Consider the following 17748-nt stretch of genomic DNA (forward strand, 5'->3'; position numbering starts at 1 on the left):
AGCATGAAAAAATAAAGTATGGTGAAAATTTGATACAGAGTGCACGTATGTGTATTTTGTAAGTTTAAAATATTAAAAACATTATTTTTAATATTTTTTCTAGTATCTAAGATTACTCTTTCCTTTTATGCATCGATTTGTAAATCTATATATGAGAACTACGCTACAAGAACCCTACAACTCTACTGATTCGCATATTTGCACGATTGTCACGATACCATCATACAACGTACGCCACCGGATCATCGCTTCGGACTACTTTACCAGCTAGGCAAAGTGTCAGACATTACGTCGGGTTACGTGATGATCACGTGACCTTTGAGCAGCGCCAGGCGGATCACATGGTTCGGCGGAATGATTCTCCTTGTTGAGTGTTCCGGTGTGTGGGCAGGGGACTTTTTGGATGAGCCTAGCGCATTTCAGTCCCGTTAATGTGGTGTAGGTATTCGTCCGCCCGCGGGTAGCCGGTACCCCTCTCTGTGTACCGTATGGGTGAGGCCCGAGCTCGGCACAGGAAGAGGAGCAGCCCTAATAACCACACACAATGAGGTGCGTGCTGCTGTTATGGTCTGTGCATGTGTGTCATTGGTGTACCCGGCAATGAGTGGCAGTGCCCACCCACCACCTGTGGGGCCATTACTGTATAGGGCAGGTATTAATGTGCTGAGAGTCCTGAGAGTTGTAGTATGAGTAGTTACAGTTACCTTCCATCTGCTGCTCGTTAGGCGAGATCTGTGTTATTTTGGGTAAAGGTGGAGTTCTCATCCCAAATGATTCTCTATTATTTTTAATATTTTATATATTTTTCTTCTAATATCTACAATTACTTTTATGCCTTTCAATATCTGTGTCTGTCTGTCTGTCTGTCTGTCTGTATGTATGTAACAGTGGACTGTATTTTAGTTCCCCCAAGTTATGCTGTGGGTGATTTTTTTTATTTATTTATTAACTGCACAGGCACAGTTCTTCTACCAGTTAAGTATTACATATTATAATTTACTGTTTTATATAGCGCCATCATATCCCGTAGTGCTGTACTTCCACCAGTGGAATATCATCTATTTATATATATATATATATATATATATATATATATTTGTTTTTATATAGCGCCATCATATCCCGTAGTGCTGTACTTCTACCAGTAGAATATGATCTATGGATATATATTTATATATATTAGTATTTATTTGTTTTATATAGTGCCATCATATCCCATAGTGCTGTACTTCTACCAGTTGAAAATGATCTATCTATCTATATAATGGATATAGCTGTGTTCGCCCAGGAGACTCTGTATTCTTTAGTTACGGTTGATTCCTTTTATTGGGCCGACGTGGATGTAGAGGAGTGATGTGAGGTGTTCTGAAGTCTCCTCACTGACTGCACTTTGCATTACGCAGGGCCAGCTTAGCCCTTCCTGTTGATATATTTTGGGAGTCCGCCCTTTCTAATACAAAGTGAATTCAGGGAGTAGAAACCAAAGTTTCTTGCCAGCTCCTGCCACTACTGAATAACCCCCCGAAGTGTCATCTTCCAGCAGAAAGCGTCCTTCCATTCGTTCTCTGTGACGCGGAATCTTCCACCTTCTGTTTCTTGCTGTCATGTAAGTGCCCCCTATATATTCTGTGATCAGGGAATGGTCACTTATGGTCACCTATCTGATAATCTCAGGCTTGTTCTTCTCCTGCGGTTGCGATAAATTATCTTTCTATGTACCGCGGGGATCTATGAAACACGTTGATCCATGAAACATGTTGATTCGTTCACTCTCGTGTGTTACAAGATTTCTTTTGGAAACTGTATTGTTGCTAATTACATTTCTTTCCCCTTATTTTCTTTAGGTTTGCATTCTAGCCCCGGCTTTATCTCTTCGCACGCATCATCTAACGTTGGTTGAATTACAGAAGATCCGTAGACACACGGAACTGTGGAGTAGCCCAGACTGTCATCAATAACCAGTAATGCATCAGTGTTCCAGACTGGTGTTCCCTCCATCATCTCTTTGATGCTAAACCTTCTCTCCATCTGAAGCCGTCATCTTTTTTGGGGAAAAGATGGAGACGGGGTGGCCGTTGAGTCGCCGAAGTCTGGCAATTCCACTCTTCTTAATTTTATCACCGGTCCTCCTGGCAGCTGAACGAGTGCCGACTGTGTATCAACAGGAGAATTCTGCGAAACATCATGGTAAGAGCGGTCGAATATATCCATGCAGAGAGGTAGAGGTTGTGAGAGACTAAGTAACGCATGATTGACCCTTTAAGGACAGTGAACCTTAGATCTGAAAACACGTTTCAGTGTTTCCTGCTGTTAAGAACAATGAGGCTCCTCTGTAGAAACGTACAAAACCCGGGGTGCTTATTCTGCCAAGTTACGCGAATTCAAGCTTCCGCTCGATAAATATTATGGCGTTTCGGTTCTTGGCTACTTATCATGTAAGCAGTAAGCTGGAAATATTAACGATAGACCTACTTAGAAGCCAGTGTGATTTTTGTTGAGTTTAGTGAAGCGTTATGTCTGGTGCTGGCAGTAACATTTATAAGGCTCACGTGTTATTCGTATTATTTTCATGTACCTCTTGGAATGGTCTTTATTATTCATGAGAAATGGCATTTTTATTGGGGTGGCTGAGTAGATGACCCAGGGCTGGGTCTCCTTTACATACGGTACCTGGTGCAGCTGATACACGGGTTGTCACGAGCGTCCTTTTTGTATGTAAGTGAAGACCTAAAAGGGGAAAGAAGCGTTTGAGCCGACTCGCTCTCCTTCTCTCCCAATGAGGAAGATTCTCCTCACGTCTGCTCTACTGGTTAATAGCCCAGCATTATTTCTGTTAAATAGCTTAAAACGCTGACTATGTGCATGTCTTAAGTGTAAAGTTAGTGTTTACATCCAAAGTGTTTTATCAACGTTAGGTGTTAGCCTAGGATTCAAACACTCTAGTGGTTGAAAAACTCAGGAGAAAAGTAAAGATTGAAAAACCCATTGGATGTATGGTGTGTTGAGCAGTACCTCTGGTCTGGGTAAGAGCCTGGGCACACGGCTGCTTCGTGGTTGACCTGGTTGTACCGGGTATTTTTAGTGTTCTGATTAGTGGCACACACTTTTTTACTGTCCCTTTGTGGAGTTCTGCTGGACTTACTAATTAAAACTGAAAAGTTAGTATTAAAACTGCATTATTAAGGACATGAATAGCAGAGGTGCTGAGGTTTCAGATATTCGATGGCACAGGGGTACCGGTATTTTGGGAAAGCTTGTGATGAAGCAGCTTTATATCTACTTTGTCATTGTTGGTCCGCTAAGTCAGCCCTCGAGGCACACATACTGCGCGGGATCAAAATAACTACCATATTCTACTCTGATAGGATCCTTTTGGACTGCAGGGGCCTTGAAGACTGGGTTAGAAACCACTTTTTTATTATTATTTGTATTGCTGCCCTTTCTCTCCTCGTCCAAAAAGCCTGCTGGAGGGCCGGATCTTCTTGGCCATTCCCTGCAAGGGTTCGGGATGCTGAAATCCCGTTTAGAGGGGGGCACTCAGAAGAGCTTCCTAACCCACCCCCTCGCTAGAAAAGCCAGGGGGCTTTTTAAGGGACATCCACCATGGTATTTTCAGTGTTCATCTTCATCCAGTAGTCTGTTCCTTTGTCTGTGGCTGTCCTGTGTCGCTACGCTGCTAAACATGTAGAAACTACCGTATTTGCTCGATTATAAGACGACCCCCCAAAATCTGAATATTAACTTAGGAAAAAAAGAAAAAGCCTGAATATAAGACGACCCTAAAGGAAAAAAGTTTTACCAGTAAATGTTAATTCATGTAAACTATTTTTTTAAATAAAAGCTATGATTGAGAAAAATATTTTTTTTGTTTTTATTTCCTTGTATTTTCCAACCTGTCCCCCAGTTACGCACATCTGCCCCCAGGCTTGCCACACCAATATGGCACTGTGGCCCATGATATGCCTTTTAACCCTCTATATGCCACTGTGCCCCATGGTATGCCTTTTGACCCCCTATGTGCCACTCTGCCTCCAGAAATGCCTTATACCCCTATATCCCATTCTGGCATTTAGGGGGTTAAAATGCATATTATGGGGCAGAGTGGCATATAGGGAGGTATAAGGCATTCCAGGAGGCAGTGGCATTAAGGGAGTTAAAAGGCATTGTATAGAGCACTCTATAAGGCATTTCAGGAGGCAGAGTGCTCTATTAAATGCCCCCTTAACGCCACTCTGCTTCCTGAAATGCCTTATAACTCCCTATATGCCACTCTGCCCCATAATATGCCTTTTAACCCCCTAAGTGCCAGAGTGGCATATAGGGGTATAAGGCATTCCAGAAATGCCCTATGTCCCCCATTTAACACACACACGCACACACACTTACCGGTGCTTCCAAATTCCTGCTGTATTGCCGGGGCAGCGGGTTGACGTCTCCTTCCGCTGCAGCCGGAAGGAGGTGGAGTTGGCAGCGGGGGGTTGTCTGCGTCCGTCGCGGATACCTTTCCCGGCTGTCAGAGATCAGAGTTCCGGCACCTGTGCGGGGAACTCTGATTTCTGACAGTCGGGGAAGGTATCCGCGACGGACGCAGACAACCCCCGCTGCTAGCCACACCTCCTTCCGGCTGCAGCGGACGTTGTCTACGCGGATCGCGTAGACGTCAACCCGCTGCCCCGGCAATACAGCAGGAACCACCGGTAAGTAAGTGTGGGGGGGGGAGACAGGAGGATCCAGGTCCCCTGCAGCGGTGCGGGGGATCTGGATCTTAGTCTCATAATCAGACCTCTATTTGAGGTCTGATTAGAAGACGACCCCGATTAGAAGACGAGGGGTATTTTTCAGAGCATTTGCTCTGAAAAAAACCTCGTCTTATAATCGAGCAAATACGGTATATACAAAAGGTGCCCCCCATGGAAGCCCCGGCCTTTTAAGCTCGTGATAAAAATCTTTTCTCTATGCACCACACGCTTAGCCTAAAATGCTGAGGCTAGTGCATACAAAAATAAGAAATCCACGAAGGCGTCCAGGGTGCCAAAAGTGTAACTCTCGCACAACCACTAATCATGCACTGCGCCCTCTAGCACCCTACGGCCCGAGGACCAAGTGTTACCTTTCTCACAGGTACTGACTTGATCTTGAGAGATACCAGCAATGTAATACGCAACATAACTGCTCGTTATTAGGGCCGTTGGGTGTTATACCATTAAGGTTCAAGGGGAGAGAGCATAAAGCAGCCAGTCGGTGGCAGGAAAGTGCTCCCATTGGAATTCAAACACACAGAGTGTCTGAACATACTTCTCCGGCGTCCCCTGAGGGCCACTCAGCTATCACATGCTGGAGTGTTGCCTTTAAGACACATCCACATTTCATCCAAAGATAATTGACATTTTTGCTGTATGTGTTCCACAATCACTCGCCTCTAAAAACAGCTATATACTGTCAAACACATACGGTTGTCCCAAGGGACTGAATGTAATCTCTTGGATGGTTGTGAATTTTTAAATGTTTTATTTATTTGTTTAAGATCTAATATGGACACCCTTGTAACCCACTTGCAATCACTAATTTCCTCAATATTTATAAAAGGAAAAACCTTTTCCCTACCTTACTATTAGAGATAAGGAACATGGTAGACTGCTCACAGTGATGGCGTGACTGGGACAAGAGCTACTGGTTCTCTCCAAGTTTCAGTTTATTCCATATAGCCTCACCAAAGAAGATTGCATTTTTAATGTACCGTATTTGCTCGATTATAAGACAAGGTCTTTTTCAGAGCAAATGCTCTGAAAAATACCCCTCATCTTATAATCGCGGTCGTCTTATAATCAGACCTCAAATAGGTCTGACTATGAGACGACTAAGATCCAGATCCCCCGCAGCTGCAGGGGACCTGGATCCTCCTGTCGCCCCCCCGCCCCACTTACCGGTACTTCTGAGTCCCCGGTGTGTAGCTGCGGCAGCGTGTAGATGTCTACGCGATTCGCGTACACAACTTCCGCTGCAGCAGGAAGGAGGCGTAGCTAGCAGCGGGGGTTGTCTGCGTCGATCGCGCAGACCTTCCCTGGCTCTCAGAGATCAGAGTTCCCGGCGCCGGTGCCGGGAACTTTGATCTCTGACAGTCGAAGGTCTGCGCGATCGACGCAGACAACCCCCGCTGCTAGCCACGCCTCCTTCCGGCTGCAGCATAAGTGCGTGGGATCTACACGCTGCCCCTGCTACATGAGAGGGGAGTCAGAAGCACCGGTAAGTTTGGGGGGGGGTTAAATGGGGGGCATAAGGCATTTCTGAAGGCAGAGTGCTCTGTGAAATGCCTTTTTAACCCTCTATACGCCACTCTGCCTCCTGAATGCCTTAAACCTCCCTATATGCCACTCTTTCCCATAATATGCCTTTTAACCCTCTAAATGCCAGAGTGGCATATAGGGGTATAAGGCATTTCTGGAGGCAGAGTGGCACATATGGTTAAAAGGCATATTATGGGGCACAGTGGCATATAGGGGGTATAAGGCGTTTCTGGGGCAGATGTGCATAACTGGGGGGCAGGTTGGAAAATAGAAGGAAATAAAACCAAAATTTTTCTCAATCATAGCTTTTATTAAAAAAAAAATAGTTTAGATGAATTAACATTTACTGGTAAAACTTTTTTCCTATATGGTCGTCTTATATTCAGGCTTTTTCTTTTTTTCCTAAATTAATATTCAGATTTGGGTCGTCTTATAATCGGGGTCGTCTTATAATCGAGCAAATACTTTGTTTTTAAACAAAATACCGTATCTGCAGTTCGGGTAAGGGGGTGGGGGGAGGGTGTATGAGCAAATATGCGAGATTAAGGGAATGAATGAATGAGTGAATAAGTTTGTGTGATTTTTTTTCTGTCCAATTTGTGTTACTTACTTTTAATAAAAGTGTGGTTAACACACCAAAAATGGACAGAAAAATTAAATAACAATTTTAATATAAATATATATATATATATATATATATATATATATATATATATATATATATTAACAGCAATCACACTCTGATCATGCCCAGGCAAACCAGTACATGTTAGAACCTGGGCATTGTTAACAATATATATTTCGGTGCATCCCTACCAAATTGTCATTTAATTTTTCAGCTATAACATTTTCATAAAATGACACTGGCTGAAGCATAACATTTAACCTAGTGGAATGTAACTATGGAATGGATGAATACATTATAGTAATGCATCTCCTGCGAAGGCTGTCAGAGCGACAGCGAAATGCACTGGAACCACTTCACGTAGCGTTGCCAAGACAATCTCACTATTGTTAAAATGAATTCATTTCAGCTTCGTGTTCGTTCGTAACCCGTTGAGTTCCAGAGAGACAAGAAATACCTTGCACTGTAGGGTTCTGATCACTATTCAATATAATTCAATTATTCTGACAGCAATGTTATTTTCCAATTAATAAAGCGGTGTTTTTGAGAATACATTCCAAAGACTTCATGGTCCGAATCGGTTTTATCCACCAACAAAAGCAAACGCAAAGAGCCAAACAAACGAAATGTTGCAGTCTGACCATGGAACAAAATAATTCCGGGCAATATCTACCATGTTTTATTCTTATTTTCAGAACATTTCAGCCTTTTTATAATTCTGTTTAGTATATCAAATAATCTGTAGTATGTTGGCTAGAGAAATACTTGAAATGGCCGCTTCTATCTCTGCGACTGAAGTTGTAAATGAGATGGGGTCTTTTTACTTTTGGTATGTTGGAGAAATAATGCATTCATGGAGTTGAGATGTATTCTGTCCAAATGGTGCTCAAGAGCTTTGCCTCAAACCAGTGGATGTTCTCTCAAAATTAAGTGGTCTAGAGGTTATCGGGGGCAGGCGGGCAAGCGTTGGCTTTACAGGTGAGTCCAGTTGAGTGGATGAGAAACCTGATGGCCCCAACGTAGGCCGAGAGTCTTGATACGTGGTGGTTGCGACCACTTACTAAACAGAAACATTCCATTGACTAACTCAGTGATTCCTAAAGTGGAACAATTCAAGGGGGCGATAGTAGCCCTTGGGGGTCGCTGAATAAAAATAAGGGGGCGGTGGAAGCATATAGAAAGAGAAGATAAGAAATGTTTTAAAAACAGTTTTTACGTGTTTCATCCATTGTGTAGTAGAGTTAAAGTTCTAGTGATCACTTCATTTTCCAAATAGACACACAAAATGCAAGCTATAACTATAACCCAGTGCTTCCTAAAGTGGGTGAAACCCCCCCTGGGGAGCTGGAACAATCCAGGTATATTCCCAGGGGGCTGAGTCTAAAAAAGGGGTTGGTAAGCCAAATAAATTTGGGAACCTCTGGGTTTGCCCTTTCTTGAATACTGTTCTCAAACATTCATTAAGTTACTTGCATTCATGCAGATTTCTGCCCAGACAGATGTAGTTAGACCATGGTTAATATTCCGGCCCCCCGGGTTAGCATGTGTCTTGGTTATTTCATGTTGTGTCACCATTGTTACATCTTGACTTTCCCACTTTACGAATGTGCAAAGCTAGCTTTGCGGTAAATATGCAGAGCATGACATTCAATCTTATTTACGGGAGAGAATTCCCCTCTGGTTTTTCAGGGGGGGGGGCACACACGCGCTCAGTCAGTCACTGGCGAACATTCAAACACACGTACCATTCTTAGTCAAACTACTGTGCACAATCTCAAAACTTAAACACGCATCTCGGCCATGTGTCGTGTAACCCAACTGAACACTGCCTTCCCGACAAGAGTGATCCAACACCACAAATCTCTCTCCCTTTACTAGTCTGCACTTGTCATTATTCTGTGGGAAGGCTTAGAGCCACACTAGATTCTGGCAATAATGACTCGAGTTTCAAACCCTAATATAGAATAGAAACATGCCACATTCAAAGTCACTTAAATCCCCTTTCTACCCCATTCTGATGCTCGGTTTGAACTTCAGCAAGTTGTCTTGACCGCGCCTTGACAGTTGCTGCCATGTGATTGGCTGATTAGCGGTTTGTGTTAACAAGCAATTGAACAGGTATACCTAATGAAGTGGCCCGTGAGTGTGTGTATATATATATATATATATATATATATATACACAGTGTGTGTGTGTGTGTGAGAGATGCTCTGTGAATGGACATTGTTGAAACTTCAGATGCTCCCCCAACACTTTCACAACAATTTCTGCCGGCAGATTGTGAAGAAAAAAAAATGTGCACGAAAGTGCCAGCAATCTGCTGTGTGTAGTCTCTGCCTTTCGGTATGATCTCTGCTAATTGTGGGGAGATTGTGATTGAGTCACGCGGATGAGCAGACAGCATTCAGCGGGTTCTGTACCCGGCTGAAGTTCACACTTAATGAAGTGGGAGGGATGGCTGGGTGGTCAGTCTTAAGAACGACACGTTTTGTGGGTTAGGAAAACATTGTACTTTTCCAGTGAAAGATAAACATAGTAACGTTCCACTGAAAGTAGAGAAGACCCTGTATTATTAGGGTTGCTGGATCGTTAGTTTACTTGTTAAAAGGCTAAGGCATATAGGAAAAATGTGTATGAAGAGTAGCATTGAAGAAGAGTGGGCTCCAATCCAATCCCATTATTTTTTACAGATCACCATTATAAGCAGTCACATGACCCTTAGGACATAATAGTCCTGCTGGCTCAACTTGACAGGAGCTGGAATTGCTGGCTGTCTCTTGCCAGCGCTGTCCAAGCATTGATGCAAATCGTAGAGATTCTGCGTTCTTTGTCCAGATCCTGCTGTGTTCCCCGATGCTGTTCATATTGGGTATATAACTGCATTAATACTCTCATCCAGCATCCAGGGGAAGCAGTTTTAACGCTCTTTGTTTTTAAGGCAGCATCCTGTGCAGGAAATGCTCGTAAAACAAGCGCAAATTGCTTTCCACTTCCTGCTGAAAAACAGGGACGCAATTCCAAATATCCTTACTTTAGTGTATGGAAAATTTAGAGAAATATCTAAAAACAGGGGGTTTTTTTTCCCCAGCAGAGTAATTCCAGATAAGGTTCCTATTCAATATCTTGTCAATAACAAAGATGGCTATGAACAACGCGGTCCTTAAGAATCCCTCCATGCATTTGCAATGAGGGCCACTCGCCGTGAGCATTAAAGTGCAGGTGATGGCTGGATTATCCCTTTCACGCGTTATTTTATGAAGCGTGGAACTGTCCTCTATTTGACATAATTCTGTCTTATTATTTTCTAAGCAGCGATGTTAATGCTGTATCAGGAAATAGATCAGTCGGTCATTAATTTACCTCCATGGAGCAAAAAAACAATATAAAAACAGAGAAAACGCACCAAGCGCTTTTGTACTGATACAATATTTTCAACGACACCCGCATGTTCTTCCTTCTGAATAACAGTGTCTTTTTCTGCAACATTTGTCCCGATAATTATACTGTCTTCCCAGCTGCATTGCATATTTCCAAGGAGGTTTTTTTTTGTACGTGAAAAGCCCACAAGTTTTATTGTTCTATACTGCAAATAATAAGGATCTATTATTCTAAACAAAACACAGTTAAATAGAGTGAAATCTGCTTAGCAGGGGGTCCCGGCTCATGGGATGTGTGCGTGCTTCCTAAAGACAATCTGTCATCTTTTCCTGTTGTACGTTTTACATTCCTGTTGGCTGAATACAGATATGAAACGGTGTTTACAGCATAAAATAATCCATAAAATAAGCAATTTATTTTATAACCTTTTTTTATTGGACAGTTTAGTTTTTAAGATAAAGGAAGGTGGACACTCCTGAAAGCAAGTCTGCAGCAATACCCCTGTTAGCAGTACTGGCATTGCTTCTTGTTTGATACTCTCTCTCAAGCTTGTCCTAACAACCACATTTTAATCAAATAAAAATGGTATATACATATGGTATATATACTTACCAAATATACGATATACACACAGGGTGGATTCTACTGTATATTGCTTATTGTAATCTAGTATGGTGTAATATGGGGGAACGTTTCCTTTGTGTATCGTATGCTTGACTTAACTTTCGTGCGCACACAACAGGTTTGCGACACTCAGTTTCTGCTAACAGTTGTGATCCAAGTCTGAAGCCGAGATCGTTAGTGAGATTCTTTACACACAAGCTTCAATGGTGCGGCTTTTGTTTTCTTTTCTCCACTAGAGTTGTATTTGGTAGAAGAGCCTCACGCAGCTTCCAACCCTACTGAGCGTCTCCTGGGAGAAGGGCTGAGCTGGCGTAATGTGTATTTATTCACCTCGCGGGTTTAATCGCCCATTTCCAGCTCTCCTATTCTTGCAGGATGAATGAATTGGCTTTACATAATTCACTGCAAAGTTGATGAATAATATTCCCGCACGCTACTGTTTTTAATGAATGAACCTCATGCATGTGCTAGCTGTCATGCTACACATGTGTTGTTTCTGGGGCTTGAGCTCTGGTAAGCCAGGCTTGGAATTCCAGAAATGTGGCTTCTAGTTAATACTTGCATCGTGTAAAGAGGGCTGGGATTGCTTTACTCTATAATGAGACGTATTCAGTACATTTAGTTACTGTGTTTAAATTACCTTTTTGGAACCATTTGCAGCCGGCATGATTTTCCCTTTCTGTCTGCAGCGAACCTTGACTCCATGCTGGCGGACTACGATGTCATCTCCATGGCCGGCATCCAGCAGCACTCCCTGAGGAAGCGCGATTTGGAGTCGGAGTCCCAGCTGGAGAGGATGCTGAGCTTCACCGCACTGCACAGGTAGACGAATCGCCCGAGTCTGTCACCTCTCACCGTGTTTTATGTATGTATGTTCTTTTTTTGACATGTCTACCTTAATAAACTATGTAAATCTTTTTTATATCTTTAATAGACATTTCAAATTATACTTGACATCAAGCGCTGAGCATCTTTCAGAAAACCTTAAAGCTGTAGTAATGGATGGGAATGGCAGAGAAACGGAATACCACGTAAAGAAATCAGACTTTTTCACTGGCCACGTTGTAGGTAAGTTAACCATCGCTGAACCCATTTTGTGGGGTTCTTCCATATTACGTTAAGGACGCATTCAATGGTTTTTGATGTAGAATAGAGACACACTTTTTAAAATCACCAATGAAGCCGTAAACCTTTCATGTCTTCTTCATGATGACCATGTAGCCAACGGCTTGCGATTGCAGTCCTGCAACGTTCTTGTGTGGCTGTGGGTAAAGGCTGTCTATGTTTTGCTATGATGTGTTGGCACACCATATAGTAGAAGCATTGTGAGGAACATATATCTGATGAGTGGGGATAACTGAAAAGCCTCTTGTTTTAGGCAGTACTTCCTCTTTTAATGAAAACCCTATTCCTGTGAAATGCAAATATAGTTATCTTTCTTAGAAAAAGTAGTCCAGTAAGAATTAGTTTTAAGCACACTGCCCCTTTCTCAAGCCCAGAATTATCAAATATCTGTTGCTATCTGTCTCTTAGATGACGTGTAGATCTCTAGCTGTGCATTCTCAGCCGGAGCTGCGGCTGGGAGTCCTTAGGCGTTGCATTTGAGGATGCTACCCTTGGCTTGGATAAGCCCGTGTCTCGATGCTGTAGAATACGTCGTTTTGGCCTCTACCTGTTCGGCTGCAATCTACATGATACTCGGCAAACCAAAGCCTAGAACTGCTTGGGCGCCTGTCCTCTACTTTAATCTTATCACCATTTCGCCTGTGGAAATGCGAACCATCCACCAAATCCTACGCTATGACGTATTCGTGCCTTTAAAACTCAATTTATTTGTACACTTTTACTTCGTTTGCAAATGTAAACCTTTAAAGTCCTCATTGCTTTCATATTTTTCCTTTTTTTATTTTATTAAAGGGGAGCACAATTCAAAGGTCCTGGCACACATTGGTGATGGAGATTTTACGGCACGGATAACAACTGACGGAGAAGAGTACAACGTAGAGGTATATTCAATATAGGGGACTTTACCATATCATATGTTTAGGGTTACAATATATTTCTGTATATAAGATGTCCTCTTTATAGCATAAAAAGATCACAGTAGTGCTTAAATGACTCATAAGAGTGAGTGTTATGCTAATGAGTGAGTGTTAACAGCTGTAGAAGCACTCACACCAAACACTATTGCATTATAAGGAATTTAAACGACCAAAATTCTATCTGGCATCCATGTCCTGGTGTTGGCATTGACAGCGCAGGAAGGGATGGCTTAGTGTACGTATGTATGTGTGTTTATATGTATGACTATGTATGTATGTATTTGTGTATAAACACAGATCAGCCATAACATAACGATAATCTTGTTATCATGGCACCTGTCATCGGGTGGGATATATTTGTGAACCTTTCGTCCTCAAAGTTGATGTGTTAGAAGCAGGAAAAATAGGCAAGCGTAAAGATCTGAGTGACTTTGACAAGAGCCAAATTTCATTGGCTAGACGACTGGGTCAGAGTGTCTCCAAAACTGCAGCTCTTGTGGGGTGTTTTTGCTCTGCGATGGTCGGTACCTATCAAAAGTGGTCCAAGGAAGAACAGTTGTGAACCGGCCGCCAAGGCTCATTGATGCGTGTGGGAGGCGAAGGCTGGCTGAAAGCGTTAATGCTGGTTCTGATAGAAAGGTGTCAGAACACACAGGGCATCGCAGTTTGGGGCTGTGTAGCCGCAGACCAGTCAGGGTGCCCATGCTGACCCCTGTCCACTGCCAAAAGTGCCTACAATGGGCACGTGAATAAGAACTGGACTACGGAGCAATGGAAGAAGGTGACCTAGTCTGATGAATCACGCTTTCTTTTTCATCACGTGGATGGTCAGGTGCGTCACTTGGCACCAGGATGCATTATGGGAAGAAGGCGAGCAGGCGGAGGCAGTGTGATGCTTTGGGCAATGTTATGCTGGGAAGCCTTGGGTCCTGTCATTTATGTAGGCTGACACATACCACTTACCTTAGCGTTGTTGCAGACCATGTACACCCTTTCATGGACACGGTACTCCCTGATGGCATTGGCCTTTTTCGACAGGATAATGTGCCCTGCTGCAAAGCAAAAGTGGCTAATTAATGGTTTGAGAAACACAACAAGTTCAGGGTGTTGACTTGGGCTCCAAGTTCCCGAGATCTCAGTCCATCGAGCATCTGTGGGATGTGCTGGACAAACAAGTCCAATCCATGGAGGCTCCACCTCGCAACTTACAGGACTTAAAAGATCTGCTGCTGACGTCCTGGTGTCGGATGCCACAGCGCACCTCCAGAGGTCTAGTGGAGTCCCTGCCTCGACGGATTTGGGGACAAATATTTGACAGGTGGTTGGTCATATTGTTATGGCACATCTGTGTATGTATGATATATTTTCTTAAGTGACGCTTTGCTAACTAATATTCCCTAGAATTGTCCTGTTCCCATTGAGAAGGATATCGTGAAACTTAAAAAGTCTTAATGTCCACTCAATGTAAATATTGATTGGTTTCAGTTTTACTCGCACCCAAGTTTACCAACTATATATACATTTAATGAGATCAGGAAATCTCCATTCTGTTAGCGTCTCGATTGTATTATTGTGTGTACGATGCATCTATATCAGTTTATTAACCTTCACTTTACTTTCCTCATCTTTCAGCCTCTGTGGAGGTTTGTGGAGAACTCTTCAAGGGAGAGCATTCTGGTTTATCGATCCGAAGATGTAAGAGACTTCTCTCACCGCAAGGATTCAAAAGTTTGTGGCTACATAAAACCTAAGGAGGATGTCTTTAAGAGCGAACGAGACATGGAACAAAGTGAAGGTTTGTGGTCTTTCTTTTCATGTTGCCGTAGCAACCACCGCAATTTTTTTTGCATAGAATTATCACATAGAATTTATTAAAAAAAAAATACTTGGTGTTCTTTTTCTGCGGTGCGTTTTAGCAGTAGCAAGTTTCACAGAACATGAAATTGATGAGCTTCAAAGAGGTCCTGCCCACTCACTTAAAGTCATAATCAAGAACAGATAGAGCGTGGGCAGATCTCGTACCAGACCTCAATGTGTGAGCAGCTGGGATGCTGCTTCTTTATCATCTTAACAGGGAAGGGGGAGATACCAACTGATGCTAAAATTGGAAAACGAGCCACTTGTGGCCCCTGTAGGAGAGGTGAGACCTGTGTAGTAAATGAATGTGAAGTATTTGGTTTATACGATCAACTGATCTTAATTTCACGCAGCACTTAGATCCTTTCTCTGAAAACCGCCGTCATGTTCTGTGTTGTATGACATTTTTTCCGTGCATTAGGAATATTTGTTGGGAAACTGCTAGCTTGTGAAGTCAATTTACTGTTGACAAGATTGTCCTTTTTGCATACGTCGGGAGCTGGAGAGCGTTGAATAGCCAGCGGCATGTTTATTCCCCGATGTTGTCTCTAATATGGCCGGGTGCTTAACATCGATAACGAGACCGTTCCGATTCTTTGTTAATCAGAACTCGCTAATTTTGCCGGCTGATGTTGCTTTAGCTTTCAGACTTGGTAAAGGAGGTAGACTCTGGCTACCTGCCTGTAGGTCTGTTTGTGACGTTCAGAGATACATTCTGTCCCTTGGCAGCAAGAAGCTCATTAGGGAAAACCGTGTGTTCCAAGCTGCGACATATCCAACATAACCGATGTTCTCCATAACGCATAATGTCTGACGAACAATCTCACTCTACTTGTAATAGAGATTATACTTCATGCTTTAAAGTCCACGTCATGTGTAAATCCCTTGATCAATAGTTTGAAATAGTTCTTAAAGGAGCTGGACAGATCCTCGACCAGGTGGCAATGACTTCTAGAATTGTAATGTTGGCCGTTATATCTCTGCAGTTGCATCACTTTGTGCAGATTAATGTATAAAACTTAATGTGGATCCTAAATCCCACACTGTTAAAAAATATTCATTGTGACATCCATCAAGCTGCAGGAGATCACAAATCTCGCCTGTGTCTCCGGCAGCCTCGTTCCAGCACCATGTAGAGTCCCCGAAATGAATCGAAGTAACAGACTGCTGACAAAAGGCTTTTGCGATAGTAACAATGTATATATGAGAGGGGTGTGTGTATTGTATCCGTGTGGGGGGGCTAGTGGCAGATTGTCGAGACGGTGTGTGTTTGTGTGAACACTTGGACATGGCTCAACCAAAGCAACACTACACCTCAGGTCAATGAAACGTAAAAAGAAAAAACCCAAAGTAAAACTTTGAACCCAAAGTAAAACTTAAGAATGAGTGTATAAAATCACAGGTTTTGTTACAGTGTTGGATACTCCCAGAGCTTTATTTTTTGTAACCCTCTTCTGGTCATTATATTTTATGTCTTTCTCACCAACCATGAAATTCTCCTTTAAGGTTTCGTGTTTTGGGTCTTTCTACGAAGCGTCATTTCCATTTGTTTTGTCAGAATCTGTGAAGCTTCCTTATTTTGCCATCGCAGGTTTCTGGCGTTTAACCTCTCGTGCCCTTTTGCTTAATAGCTGCTACAGATACATACAGCCGGTCCCGTGAAGCTAATTCCTCACCCGCACACGGTTATTTTTATCCAGCTGACATAATCGTGTGCGTCCTGAGCCACACAATGACACCGATTACAGTGTGACTCTTTGTGCTCACTGGATTTAAAATGCTTTGTACTCTCTCTGTACTAAATTACGCAGCCCTACGGGATCCGTGTGTACAGCCATACATGCCTGGTGTATAGTTCAAATGTGTTCTGGAAAAATGTAACATTTTTGTCAGTGTTGTGCAGCCTAATTTTAGATAATTACATTGAAGTCATGGCACTGCTTCAGAAAATAACCCAGGATTATGCAAAATGTCATTCTCAAAAAATGTAGGTTTAGAATAGACGGGGGAAATTCCCTTCTGTGTATGATGTCATGCCCTGGAGTTTTTAGCTCAAGGTCTTTTGATCTCTCTTGTAGTATTTCTCAGATCTAGCGCAGTGTTTGCTTTCATGGGCCACAGTGTGCTGTAATAAAATGGGATATTTAATGTGATATTGCCAAGAGCTCTTTGTGACACTTTAGTAATGCATACCTAAAAACAAGAAGCGATTCTCATTTGTGGGGCCTGGGGGTTCTGACTTCCAGCAGTAGTGGCTGTGGAGCTACCAACGGGCTGTTCTTCCTCCCTTCCTCCATTCTAGTGCGGATCTCGATAATGACGTAAGCCGTCTCCGGGGAGTGCGAGCCATTTTCCATAAAGGTGCCAAGTGAATGACTTACATTAGGAGGACACTCCAGCCATCGTATGCACCTTAATGCGCATGTCATCCGTGCTGCCCCTTTTCCAAATGCATGGGGGGCTTCTGCAGAACCCTCTAATGCATTTGCCCCTTTCCCCACTGCCCGTATACATTGGTCCCATGTAATTCAGTGTTAAATGAGATGTCTCTTGACCCTTTGAATACAGGGCCAGCTCAGCCCTTCTTGCTGGAGACTCTTGCCTGTGTTGGCCCTTCTTAATGAATAGCAAAATGTGGGGGGTTGAAAACAACTCTCCTGCATACTCACCCGTGAACGCTCTCCCTTTAGTGAATAAACTTCAGGGTCCCTAGCGAGACTTGCAGAGGTGATTGGTGCATATGGACCATTTAGTGAAGATCATTGCTGCCTGCCCCTGGCTTCGCATCTGTTTTATTCATATAGTTTTCTGTATAGGGGGAACCCGTTTACAACGAGTAATTTCCCCTTATTCTCAGCTGCTGTGTCTGTATCGGCGGGAAGAGATCCACTCGGACGTCTCTTTTTCTCAAGCCAAGTAACTGCGGGGATTTAAGGAG

General features: G+C 43.0%; 1 protein-coding gene across 1 annotated transcript in view; it reads left to right on the plus strand.

The window, feature by feature from the left end:
• LOC149288369 (disintegrin and metalloproteinase domain-containing protein 17-like) overlaps positions 1-17748 on the plus strand; it is a 38920-nt gene that overhangs the window by 7696 nt on the left and 13476 nt on the right. Inside the window, exons 2-6 of the mRNA XM_089491890.1 lie at positions 11148-11222; positions 11601-11733; positions 11846-11979; positions 12829-12917; positions 14586-14748. Of these exons, the coding sequence (XP_089348016.1) occupies positions 11148-11222; positions 11601-11733; positions 11846-11979; positions 12829-12917; positions 14586-14748 (594 nt within the window). The remainder of the gene's footprint in view (positions 1-11147; positions 11223-11600; positions 11734-11845; positions 11980-12828; positions 12918-14585; positions 14749-17748) is intronic.

Source organism: Sceloporus occidentalis, unplaced genomic scaffold, assembly GCF_023333645.1.
Source record: "Sceloporus occidentalis isolate IW3139 unplaced genomic scaffold, rSceOcc1.0.p SCAF_52, whole genome shotgun sequence".
Classification (NCBI taxonomy): Eukaryota; Metazoa; Chordata; class Lepidosauria; order Squamata; family Phrynosomatidae; genus Sceloporus; species Sceloporus occidentalis.